General features: G+C 44.1%; 1 protein-coding gene across 3 annotated transcripts in view; it reads right to left on the bottom strand.

The window, feature by feature from the left end:
* Positions 1–13,829, bottom strand: part of BCL2 (BCL2 apoptosis regulator) — a 170,913-nt gene that overhangs the window by 137,082 nt on the left and 20,002 nt on the right. Inside the window, exon 3 of one of the 3 annotated variants that reach the window (XM_070512897.1) lies at positions 2,806–2,952. The exons of the other annotated variants lie outside the window; for them this stretch is intronic. Coding sequence (XP_070368998.1) covers positions 2,908–2,952 — 45 coding nt within the window. The 3' untranslated portion in view covers positions 2,806–2,907. Of the gene's footprint in view, positions 1–2,805; positions 2,953–13,829 lie in introns of those variants that run through there. 3 annotated transcript variants of the gene reach the window in all.

Raw genomic sequence — 13,829 nt, 5'->3', positions numbered from 1 at the left:
TGCGAGAACCATATGCTGGTACCATATGCAGCCTCTGCAGTACTTATGCGGCAGGGCTCCCAACACTCAACAGGGAACTTTAAACGAGTTCATCATTTTGAAGTTCTAAATCCAAAAAAAGGTAGCTTCAAATCCGTGACTCAAGAGCATAAAATCTCAGAGCAGAGAACTCTGTGCTCCCCTAGTAGTTTGAGCATCTTAGGGCTTGGGGGCATCTTGACTAAATTTTTGGTTGCAGTGTAGTCTCAGTTGAGGGAAGAAGAAATGAGGATTTTTATTAAAACCATCCTCCCCTCGGGCCCAGGTCAGGCTTATGCAGCTCTGGCTCCAGACTCGGAGAATCCTGGAAGGCCAAAGGGGCTGGCTCCCATCAGGCTCCACTCCAGCGAGTGTAGACGCCAAGAAAAGAGGGAAAAGTGTTGTTGGCAACAGGTTTTGGAGCATCCCCAAGAGGCAGAGGTCTCCGCACCTTGCTCTGCCTTTCAGGGCCTACCACAGCCTCCTCACCAGCAGCTATACCACCCAAGGGACGGAAAAGGGCATAAATGCAGCAACTGGAGGGAAGGAGACTGAACAAGGATTCTTTTTAGATGGAAAAATAAAGATAATTGGGCGAACTTCTCACTCATCCAAGAGCCGTGTGTACTCAGCTCCCCTGGCAAGGAAAGAGGGGTTATCGTTCCTTGCTGAATACCACTGCCTGGAGATGGGCTGGTGGGAAGAGAAATGGTGTCGGGGGCTCTGTCCTTGCTGCATTCTCTCTCTGGCTGACCTCTGGAACTGAGCTCCAGTGGGAGGAAAGAACCCTTGTGATTGTCCTGACATCTCTCCAAGGATGCACGGCCTTAATTGGTGCTGTTTCTGGGCAGGGAGGCAGCTGCAGACTTCATCCTCCCCACATTCTTGTGAAAGGGGAACATATGCAAATACAAGATGGGGAATTGCTGGTGGGGTACTGGATGGGAGAAGCGTCTAGAGGCTGGTGTGGGCCACAAATTGAACATATGTCAGCCATGTGCTATGGCTCTTACACAGGAACGGAATCCCGAGCTTGCGTTTCACAAACAGGCTCATCGTATATGGGGGGAGACAGTGATGTGAAGTGGTGGCAGCTTACACGGAGGGTAACTGTGTATGCGTGTGATTGTGTGTGTGGCGGGGCGGGGTTGGGGGTGGGGCGCTCTGCATCTCAGCATGGGTCTGGGTGATGCTGGAAGCACACTCACTCAACTTTATTTAGCAAGCACAGTCACCCACTAAGTGCCCTAGGAACTCAAGGGCGGGTTTGGAACCATTTAACTGTTTTCCCAAATTGCTTTTTTTCCCTTTTGTTATGTTAAGGAGATGCAATCACCAACCACCCTGAGCCAGACCAAACCTCCACAAGAGCCATGCCTATGACCTTTGCCCTAGTTTTAATGCTAAGATCTCTCCAGGAGGAGCTCAGGCCTTATTACCCTAACTTGCAGGGTATGTGGAAGCATGTTTTCCAACTGAGCCGGCGCAAGCAAAGACCCACCTCTCCCTTTTGAATACTCATCCCTCATCCAAAACAAACGTCCCTGCTTCCCTTTGTTCCGGGATGCCATGACTTTGGAAATGATTCCTCATGGCCTCCTACCTCCTATTTGCAGAAAATATACCTTACTTTGTGAGCCAACTACTTCTGGTGGAGAGTCTGATTTAACTTGCCGGGGGGGGGGTGGGGGGGGAGGCAGAGCCCACTTTGGTTTCCGTAACAGCACGACTTTGTGTTCCCTGCCATCTGTCAGCTACTTAAATTTGACAAACTGATGGGGATGGGGTGAGGGTGGGAGGTGCAGTGGCAGCAGGTTCCCACCACCAAAAGGACACTCGCCCTCCACTTTCTGCAACAGCAGCCTGCCAAGCCTTGTTGGTGTGGGGATGCCCATACTTCTCTGTCTATCTGGACTGTGTCCTAATCTTGTGTGCATAAAAAGGTCACCTGAGGAGCTCTGACCAAATGACAGCTGTTTGAAAGCAGACCAGCTGATGTATTCCCAACCACAGGAAGTCTCTAAGAGCAAACCCTGCCCAGTAATACGCATGCTACTTGTATTCAAAATGGGAGCACGATGGAAAAGACGTGCCTTACTCTTCCTTTTACTATTCTCAAAGTTGCTGTGATTATTTAGGAATTAATTTCATTTCATCAGATATGAATTTAGAACCTTTTACACAGCTCAAGGGAGGGAATAGAGACATAGATGAATAATTATGATACAAAACCTATTGTACCTTACATAAACACAAAGAAGACACAGACAAAAGAGAGGTGAATTCTGATGGAAGGCGAGAGGGGAGGATTCAACAAAGAGCATGAGATCGAGGCTGAGGGGGTGGGGAGGAGGAGCAGGAGGTAGAGAAGAGAGAGAGGGTCAATGAGAGGTAAGCTAGAATGAGGACTGGTATATCTGTCTACCAAGCTAAAGAGCTAGGATTTGGGCAATTTTGAGGTGAGGGATGGAACATAAAAGGAGAGGTTGGAGATGGCATAGAATCTTGGGAAGAGAGTCAACAGTTCCTTGGTACCCAAACTCTGCCAGGCACAGCGCCAGCTTGTTATTCATGATACTCTTGTGGTAATGACATGGAGTAGGTGTTATTATCCCTATTGTAGATCTGGGTCTCCTGTCTCCCTTCTCAACATGAAGACCTGTTCAAGAGGCACCCACATAGCTCTGAGGGACTTGAAGGAAGATGGGTTTCTAATGCAGGGATCCTAAGGGCACTAAGGAAATGATGGCACATTCACAGCAACTCTCATCCCAAACCTCCTCTGTGGACACCTCTCCTCCCAACTTTTTGCTCCTTGTAGTAGTTGTTCTCATCTCTCTCTCTCTTTCTTCTTTCTTTCCAACACCAATAGCTCCAGGGCACCATTTCTTACTCAGAGAAACTGACTGCTTTTCCGGTCTTCCCATCAGTCACCTGAATTAGGAAAACAAAGGGTCTTCTTCAGGAGCCAACCTTCTTGGAAAGTGTTAGAATTCTTTAGGCTAATAATTTTATACTCTTGCCCAGTCACATACTAACAAGGAAACAGAAGCTCAGAGAAATTAAGCATTTCTCAAGGTCTAGAACAGGTTAAATTAGGACGATATTATGGCATGGACAAAGAGAATGGATGGGCTAGGCACAGGTGCTCAAAGGGAGGGAGACCAGTTTACATGACATTTTGGAAAAGCAAAACTCCAGGGATGGAAAAGAGTCAGCCAGTTGCCAGGGGCTGAGGGTGGAGAAGGGTTTGTCTACAAAGGGACAACATCAGGGAACTTTTTTAGGGGTGAGGGATCTGTTCCGTGACCTGATTATGGGGATGGTTATGTCTCTACGCATCTGTCAAAACTCAGAACTGTAAACACAAACAGTGAACTTTACTATATGTCAATTTAAAAATAAATTTTTTAAATGACAGGGAGAGAAGCTGAGAGACTACAGAATTGTCAAGAAGTAATGAGAAGTTGAGTTACAGAAGTAGCAGGATAAAAAAAAAAGGAGGGGGATTTAGGGGAGCGAGATTTCAAGAGAGGAGGATTCAGGTGAGTGGGGAATCCACGAGAAGAAGGAATCATAGAGCTGTGGACTATGGATTTTTAGAGTCGGAAAGGATCTTAAGTGATCACCCGGGAAAGCTCTGTCTCACAGAAAACTGAGTTGAAAATGGCTTCAGGGTTGGGGCTTTGTTTGGGTGGATGGTGATCTCATTAACCAGACAGAACAGACATGGAACAGCGGGCTCAAGGAGGAAGTTGATGAGTTCACATTTGGATATTTTGAATTTGGAATATTTACGTCACCAAGATTTCTTTTTTTAGTTTTCAGGAATTTGAAAACAAAATTGTTGGGTTTTGGCATTGAAAGCAATCTCTACCCACCAATACTGTTACACTGCAGCTATAATAAAAAAGGACTTGTGGCTCTACGGTCCTACGTAGAGATGGCACACTAGATTATTCTGAGTTGTGTGTCTATGTGACCGACAGTCACTCAAAATCACAAATAGAGAACAATACTGATCCAATAAAGATTTTAGACACATTCCCCATTAACACGTTTGCCATCAACACTACCATATTTACATGTATCTATAGACCAAAGTTTTTTCTTCCTTATCCGTAACATACAGATCAAACTGAAAAACATTTTTTTTCCATTCTTATTGATGCCAGGATGCAATTCGCTGCTGTTTTGTTTTATAACATGTAGCAAACAACCAAAGGAAGATGAGCACCGACTTGCTCCTCGTCAACTGGCAGCAGCCCAGCAAAAGTTTCAGTGCTCCAGACAGGACTGAACTCAAGGAGATCTCTGTCACTATTTCAGAGCAATTTACAAAATGACTTGATTTAATAATAGTCAGGGAGGGAAAAGAAGTAGTTTTCAACACTGGCACAGCCACTGGGATATGTAACCAATTTTAAGAACCAGAATCTCAAAGTTGCAAACTACCAACAAGGCATAATGTTCTTAGCAGCACAGTTTAATCACAGAATAACAAAATATAAAGTTAATAACATTTAAAATAACTGCTTCCTGTTTCTCCCAGAGCTGAATAGGGTGAATGCAAAGAAGGCGAGTCTTAGGGAGAAGGTACAATGTAAGCGCCTTCAGGGCAGGAAACTTTGTTTTGTTCACTGATGTCTCCATGTGCTTTAGCACTGGAGTAGGCACTCAACACGTAATTGTTGATTGAATGAATGAAGCAAGGAGAGAAGTCAACAAGTCGTAAGTAAGAGATGGCAAATAGACTATATTCTATTAGCTTATTCATTCATTCAGTAAATGTCATTGAGCACTCACAAGGGCAAGACCATTTTCAGGTATGGTGGTGGATATACAAACGCAGAAGACAGAGCCTGGAGCCTCAACACTTTTATAATCTAGGACAGGAAGAAAGAAAAGGACAGCAAACATACGTATATCAAAGCCCTATCGGAGAGCATGTGGCGAATCCGGGAAAGGAGGAACAACAGAAGTTGGAAGGGCGGTAGAGATTCAGAAGTCAGCAGGGTCATTCTTACAGGGATACCCTGCTCCAGGAGGTCTGAGGCTTAAGGGATGGCGAAGTTTGGACAACTTGGATGAAAGCAGAGTACTCTGGGATGTAAAAATAGCAGGAAAAAAACTCCCCAGAGCAGAGAAGAAAGGATGGGTTTAAGGAGTAGCAGGGAATGCTGAATGCTGAAAATTCATGACTAGAGAGGAACCTGAACAGCAAGCAGCCTCCTTTATCTCGTAGGAGAGGAGGAGCCTTTTTTTTTTTTTCCAATCAGGGAAGAATTTGAATCAAATCTGTTACAAAGCATAAGACAAAGTGGAGTGAGGAGAATCTGGAGCACCTTAATGGAATTGCCTAGGCGAAAGTTAATAAAGGTGGTGGCAGCAAGATTAGTGAGGAATGGAGGAATCGAGGAATGACAGGGCCTTGTGACTCCCTCCAAAGGAAGCTGGGCAGAAGCAGTAAAAATGCATCCCACGTTTGGAGGCTGGGCGATCAGGAGAATGGTGGTGATGTGAAGAGAAACTGTTGAGTCCACGAAAGGTTCTGGAGGGATAATGATGAGTTTAGTCCTGAATTTAAAAATTAAACAGTTTTTGAATGTTAAATCTGAGCTGACAATAGGAAATCCAAGTAGAAAGGTTAATCAGGAAATAGTATATAAGCAGAACTGGAGTCTGCAGAAATACCCATCTGAGAATCAGCTGCCATATAGGTGACACTGATGCTATGGGGATGGAGAAGTTCACTCATAAGAGAGTCAGAAAAAAAGAGAGAGAGAGGAGTCATGGCAAACAGTATTAAAGAACCTTCCAAACCGATTACTCAACATATCCCTCAGAACACATTTTTCAAAGCAAAAGAGAATCCCTAAAATTGGTTTTTCACTGGAAATAAAGAAAACAACCTCAACACCTCATTCATAATAAGGGCAATAGCAGTAATCCTTTTCGACAAAACTGAAGCTAAACTCCACTGTTGGAATTCCACTTGAGATAGACAGCATGATGAAGGAGAGAAATATAACCCATGGCTTTGGACGGCTCTCCTTTCACAGACTTAATTCATGCTTCACTCAGCAGGAAAAAATAACGATAGGATTATATAAGTACTTCTCTTCAGTAGAAGTCAATGGAAACGAATAACCTAATTCATTTAATCTGCAGTCACCACAGATAGAAAAACAAGAGAAGATATGAGCACTGTGTAGGATGAATGTTTCCTTCCTACTCCCACCCTCATCCCACCCAGGTCTCTTTCCCAGGTCATTATCAACACATTTCAAACGCCTCAAAGATGTTGATAAAACAGCTCAACATCTGCGAACTCCTCCACTGATGAGCGATATGTTCTCAAGACCGAACCTTCCCACCTTTGCGTGGAACAAAACCCTAACTTCCACCCTCGGCACCCACAGCTGTTTTCCATGAATAGAAAGAACCCAGCCAACCCAACTTGCTCTTTGAAGGTACACCATCCTTTTCCTGTAGCCTAATTTAGCTGCAGATTGAAAAAATGCAAAAAAGCAAAAAATGGATAAGGTTTTTCACAGGAGTTATTTAGTAAGATGAAGCTGATTTTCTCCCAATATCGAATCGTTGAGGCACATATGCTCGGTTCTCATTCTTCCTTATTTGTTGAAAGGATCTCTAAATTGTTCTGAAAATGGATTATTATTTTGACTGGGAGTTTATGGTTATGAAAAAAATTCTACATTTTTCAAAAAGTCATCATCCTTCTTAGCAGAGACTCACAAGATGGTGTGGATGGGAACATCACCTCCTTGGACAGCTACTGTCACATCTGGCCCGAGGCTCTTCAACAGATCATCGTTAGCACTGCAAAACAATACTCAACAAGTGTTGATGGGGCCACAGGCCTGTGCTGGGCATCTTTCAGAGAAAGTTACACAAACAGAGCTTCTCACTTCTTGGAGTTTGCAATTTAAACCAGAGAGTCCTATCTCAACCTGTAAAAGCACATGCAAGAGCATGTTGGAGAGCACAAAGGTGAGCAAATAGCTTTTGAACTACTGAATTCACTTGCAACTCTTTTTGTCACACTAACAAACAAGGCCCTGGCATACACAGGGGTATTCTTTATTTATTTCTCAATAAAATAGAAAAAAACTGCTAAAAGGACTTTTAGATGCATTCCTTTCCCACATGGGAAAGGTGGAAGACAATCTTACTGAAACAGACACAGAATCTAGCTTATGTCTCCTCTTCCTATTCTTAAACTCCTAAACAAAGAAATGATTTCTAAAAGGGTGGCTTAGGGAAATAGAAGAATCTCAAGGGAAGGAAGTTCAGTTAGAGTCCACGGAGGCTAGAAGCCACTTTAAAGCAGCGCGGAGCTCACAGGAGAGCCAGGCAACGGGAAGAGGTGATGCGGCTGCATCACGAGGGTGGAAACGAAGAGTCCAGATAAGATCTAGAGAGAGACTTAAGAGATCAACCAGAGTGGTTCTAGTGGATACGCTTAGAGTGGTTTACAGTGACAGAGAAACTTACACAATAGTTTATCTGGTTTTCAAAAAAATATTGGAAGGACTCAGCATAAAACCAAAAGGGAAAAATTATGCCCAATCCTTAAAAAGATGGATGTGTTCAGGGTTATCATTATAGGTGCCAATTTGTCCAGGGCCATCCTAGTTTACCCTGGTGTCCCAGTGTAATAATTAATGACACTTCTTTTTACTTTTACAAGTATGAAAGAATGGCAATCTAATAGATTAGGGTGAACATCGAAACAAAATACAAAATTTTAGAAAGACTTTCCTTCTGAATTATGCAATATATTTAATAAGTAATCCAGATTTCGGAGCTGGCCCTGTGGCATAGTGGTTAAGTTTGTGTGCTCCACTTTGGCGGCCCAGGGTTCACAGGCTCGGATCCCGGGCACAGATCTACACACCACTCATCAAACCATGCTGTGGTGGCGTCCCACATACAAAATAGAGGAAGATGGGCACAGATGTTAGCTCAGGGCCACTCTTCCTCAAGCCAAAAAAGAGGAATATTGGCAACAGATGTTAGCTCAGGGCCATTCTTCCTCAAGCCCAAAAAAAAAGAAGATTGCAACAGATGTTAGCTCAGGGCCAGTCTTCCTCACCAAAAAAAAAAAAAAAAAATCCAGATTTTATATATTGCATTTACACAAACAATTCTAGGTTGGGAGTTGCATTCTGATAATAAATAGTGCACACAGAAGGATTAATGCATGATACCAAGCAGGTGCTCTGAAAATGGGCAGCAGATGAAATGGTCCTTGAAAGAAGGCAACGACAGAACTATTTTCACCAATGTCTTGAATGAATGATATTCAGCCACAAGATATGACACTGAGGAATAGCTTAACAGTTCTCCTTGATTCTTGGGTGAAACAGGTGTGTGCCTAGATGGGGGGAGGGATTGTCAAAAAAGGTTTCTGCTGCAGACAGTTCCACTGAGTGAAGCACTCTTTGACACCACGTACTGGGCAAGAAAAGCAAGCTCTCCGCTGCATGCAGCAGGCAAAGAGGCCATGGACAGAAGATTTTCATGGTCTGGGCATCTTCGCCCTGTTGCAGGTGATAAGCAATGTCAGCGATGTCTCTTGTACCACAGCCTGGTGGCTGCTGGAGCCTTCCTTTGGTTGGAGGTATGCTCTGGCAGGCGAAGTTCAAAAGAGTGAGGCTGAGCTCTAAGCCCCCTGTGAACATGCGACACACACATGGAGATGACCCCAGCCCCTGGCAGGACCCAGCCCTCCTCCCATCAGGGCCAAGCCAGGCTCTCAGTGGCTGTTCCCCCTTCGCTCTTGCCCCACAGGACAGTACACAAGCAGCAGGGATGGGAAGACAAGGCTTAATCACATGAAATCAAAATACTTCTCTGGACTGCGCTGCCCAGATGAAAGGCTCTCTGATCCACTGAACATTTCAAATCAAAACATACTCAAACCCTGAGTATCAGCAACGCTTGTACTTCTCTTTTTTGTGAAGGGAGGGTGGGGTGCAGCACAGAATAACAATTTTCAGCATAGGAAAATCCCCAATACACAGGCTGACACCTGCTTTACCTCTTTTCCTCCCAACCCAGTTCAATCACCACAAACAGTTCTTGACAAAATATCCTCCCGCAGGTTCAGAGATGCGAGTGAGCAGGAAGAAGCTGGGTGGTGCACGTGTGAGTGTGGGCTGTGGAGGGGGTCATTCCTGGCAGAGGGACTAACACACAGCACGTGAGAGTATGGAGCATCTGGAAGACCCTGGATATTGAGAATATTCACAAGTGTGTTTGTTCAAGGCCTGGGGAAAATGAAGTACATACAGAAATGACCATGACCACTTTTTCTCCAGTCCACACACAAACACAAAGGAAAATGGGATCAAACTGTAGTAGGCAAGTTGAAAAGTCCCATGTCAAAACTTAAAGTGAGATTTCAGGATGGAAAAGTGCTTTAACAGATCATGTCAATTTATGGAAACACTTCCTCCCCATGCTCCTCATCTGCTACGGGCACCAGGTAGGAAAGAGTTCATCTTTAGACATTTTTTAAGAACTAGCTGTCTACCAAGGATCTTCACCTCTATGCCTCTTTTTTTTTTTCTTTCTTAAATCTAGCATCTCCTTGCCATGTGATACCACTATGCTTACAGCTGGCAGAGCAAAAGCCTGTCATTCTTAAAACATGAAGAGAATAATTCAGCACCTTTTTTGTGATCACAGAGAATGCAATTAATACTCCGGCTGCCTCGGTATGTAGACCAAACCTTCTGCCACAGTGTTTTGCGGGGCTGTTGTCTGGGGCAGCTCTGCCAATCTTTTCATTCCAACAGAAACGATGCCAGCCTTCTCAGTGCTAAGCAAAGTATAATGAGGTGGAAACGGTGGCTGGAACCCTCCGTGGGGGAATGTGCTCCTGGGGTGGTTCTCTATAAAATACAGAGCTATCGCAAGATCCAAGGGCTTTCATCTCCCCTCATCTACTAAAAGCAATTAGACTGTAGTCTTTAAAAAGAAAAAGTAGTTAAATTCTTATGTTGTTCATCTATGGCCCAGAAGCTTTTTAATTCATAGGAAGTGCAGGGTAGAGAACACAGCTGTAGACAGGGAACATCAGTGATTTACTAAAGCACATGATCCATGTGGGAAATTACTACTAGTGTTATGCTAGACTCTCGAGATATAAGATAGGAAATAACTGGAACTCACAGAAAGTATAGGGATGAGAACAGAGAGAGCCAAGAAAGACAAATAAGTATAAATGTTTTTAGTTCTTACAGGATAATACGTGTGTACTGGCTCAGCTGTAAGACAATCCTAGACCCAATCTCTGTCTCATTCAGGGCCAACTGAATGGTCGAGGCCAGTGACCATATTTACCATGGATCTCAGGGCCCCCAAGTATATTGGATAGAAGCAAGGACAGCAGTAAGAACCAAACCCCTATGCTATCATTGACAGCTTATTAATACTATTCTTGCTGATTCTCTGGCCTTTAAAACTCATAGAATCACAAAGTTTCAGTGGGAGACTCTCTAACTCAACTCCTTCATTTACAGACGAACAAACTGAAGCTCAGAAAAGTGTGTTACATGCCCACAGGGAAAGTTCCTGAGAGGGCCCGGAGGATGCAACCCAAGGCCCTTGGCATTAAGTGCCCACCCTACTGTGCTGATCTCACTCACCATACCCACCTCCTATTCTTTGCCTTAATAGCTTCTCTCTCTCCTTCCCTGGAAGTGTACCTCCTCACCCTTTGTCCGTATTGGGTGTGTGATACTGTGATATACTAAGAAATACATATTTGGCCTTGTCTTGGGTTCTTGGCACACAGCTTCTAAGACCCTTGAATCTCTAGAGTGATGATATGCTAATAAGATGGCTGGTGGCTGGGGGCTCCTAGATCACTTCAGGATAAAAGGGTGGTCACCAGAAAGGCCAAGGCACGCTTACATGGGGATGGAGCTTTCAGCCCCACCCCTGACCTTCTGGGGAGGGAAGAGAGGCTGGAGATTGAGTTATTTATTCATCATTGGCCAATGATTTAATCAATCATGGCCACATAATGAAACTCCATTAAGACCCCCAAACTATGGGGCCCTGAGAGCTTCCAGGCTGGTGAACAGACTGAGGTACTGGAAGGGTGGCACTACCAGAGAGCGCAGGGAAGCTCCATGCCATTTCCCCATACCTCGCTCTATGCATCTCTTCCATTTGGCTGTTGCTGAGTTGTATCCTTTATGACAAACTAGTCATCTTAAGTAAAGTATATTGCTGAGTCCTGTGAACCATTCTAACAATTATCAAACGTGACGGAACCCGTGGGTGGCCCAGACTTTCGACTGGTGTCTAAAGTGGGGGCAGTCTTGTGGACTGAGCCCTTAACTTGTGGGTAACGCCGGGTAGTATCAAAATTGAATTAACTTGTAGAACACCTAGCTGATGTCCAGAGTTTGGAGAACTGGTTGTTGGTGTGAGGAAAACCCCCATAAGTTTGGTGTTAGAAGTGTTGGGAGTAAAATAACTCAGGAGTGACTTCCTGGATCTGATCCTTTGCCTCTCTGGTCCAGGGTACCTGCTTTGTCCTTCCATCCCATGGATGACTGAACTCAATCTCCAGGCTGACAGGTGAGACCTACCAACCTTGCTTCATGCTGCCAGGAATATGACATAACAATAGCTGACTTCCAACAGAAAAAAAAAATGCCCTTGTCATGACAACATGCCCTAACCCTCCCCTGCCCCTGACCTGATGGGTCCAAAAACTCAACCTTTAGTTGAATTCAACCAATAAGTCAAATCTTTCCACTGAACATTCTTTACAACCTTTGATTAATGTGTCATATTAGCAAGCTGCAGGACAAGCTTGTGTAGATTTACGTACACAAACATACATACATATTTACTTCTAAACATGACCCTGTTCTATTATCTTTGGTATAGAAACACAAATAAATATTTCCATGGGTAATTTGTAGTTTATTTCTAACAGGCATTGGACTAGAAGTCGAAAGTCTGAAGTTCTACTGCCCCGCTCTCATTCTTCAACATACTCACCTATGAAAGTGTGGCCAAGGCCTTCCCTGCCCACCTCAGTGGACCAACAATGGAATCAACAAGAACCTTGATACGAACACCCTTTACAAAGAGTTAGGCAATGTGCCACGAAACTGTCAAAACTGTATTCCATCTGTGGAAAAAGAAAAGGTCTTTCTACCCTCCTATATAATAATATCCAAATACTGGAATAAAAAGGTGACCACCTTGTGCAACAAATGGTTAGCACTCTAGACCAGTGCTGGCCAATAAAAATATAATGTGAGCCACGCCTCTAACTTTAAATTTTCTAGTAGCCACATTTCATATATTTTATTTACACCAATATATCTAAAATATTATCATTTCAACATGCAGTTAACATAAAAATTACTAGCAAAATAGTTTGATTCATCTTTTCATACTAAGTCTTTGAAATCTGGTGTATATTTTACACTCCGATCACATCTCAATTTGGACTAGCCGTATTTCATGTGCCCAGTAGCAACACATGGCTCATGGCTGCCACACTGGACACTGCAGGAGTAGATCTTAGACACAGCATTATGGTTCCACATTTTTCTGGTACTTATGAGCCTTTTTTTCAGTGCCTAGAACAGTGCCCTGTGGCCAGCAAATGCCAATCTATATGTGTGGGATGCATAAATGTTAGGATATATACTGTGATCATGGAACGTCTTTGGGATAAGAGGAGGAATAAAGGACTTTACAAAGCATTAGTCTGTGTTGACCTTTTTATGTTCTCAAAACACTGAAGTCTTGGCTTGCAGGCTGCCAAAGGGAAAGTTGCTGCTCATGATGAAATTCCAGGCGAGGTCTCTCTGGATGGTGTGAGCCATTCCTTCCCAAACCGCCTGTAACCTGCCTCACTGCAGACTTGTCTTTGCCTCTAAAGTGGCTGCTGCTAAAAGCCCAGGGAGACCGCTAAGAACAGATGAGCACTTGTCCCTGGGTCCCATATTATTGCAAAATCATTTGCATTCTGTTAAGCAAATTTGCATAAAACTGGAGCCAAGACAGCTTGGCTGGGTTTTCTAGGCCACACTCTCTCCATGCTGCTATGGCCACCGCTATTTATCACCATTTAGGAGGCTGGTAGAGTAAGACAGACCCCCCAATTAGAATCAGCATAAAAAAGGAATCCCTTCCCCACACTGACATGAAAATCAGTGTCCTCCAGGGTAAAGGAGTGAAGGAACTCTGAGATGTAATCTGGCTCCTGCATCTTTTGTTATGACATGAGTTTATTTTATATGACTCTGACCTATGGCATGGAAACATAGCTTCAGTTGGGGCAGTGATGATCCGTGACGGCACACACACCTGAAAGCCAGAGCTCGGATTCCCGCCCGTGGGCCACCTGGGAAACCAAACTCCCCACCCCTCATTCCAGAAAGCCACAGGCTTCCATCCCAAAAGCAAAGTTTACCCTAAAGGACCCTTCTCCTTTTAGCCAGGTATGTCAAGGGCAAACTCAAGGGCACCCACCTCTACATGCATACACTCCCCTCTCTTCCTTTGGGACCCAGGGGCCCAGCCTACAGACGGCAAGTGGACAAAGTAAATGACGCAACAGAGAAGGCAAAAGTGGACGGGAAAACACACAGAAAACAATGTGAAACTCTTACATTTTGTTATTTTATCTCAATTGCCTATCTCTTTCTAGGACTAATTCCCAGAGAAATTCCATTTTCATTAAAAACTGGTTTCAAATGCCAGGGGAAGACTGGGGTGCTGTTATTACTGCCATTGTTCTTTCT

Source organism: Equus asinus, chromosome 7 (assembly GCF_041296235.1).
Source record: "Equus asinus isolate D_3611 breed Donkey chromosome 7, EquAss-T2T_v2, whole genome shotgun sequence".
NCBI classification, from domain to species: domain Eukaryota; kingdom Metazoa; phylum Chordata; class Mammalia; order Perissodactyla; family Equidae; genus Equus; species Equus asinus.
Note: the sequence above shows the minus strand (reverse complement) of the source record. Positions and strands in the feature narration are given on the sequence as shown.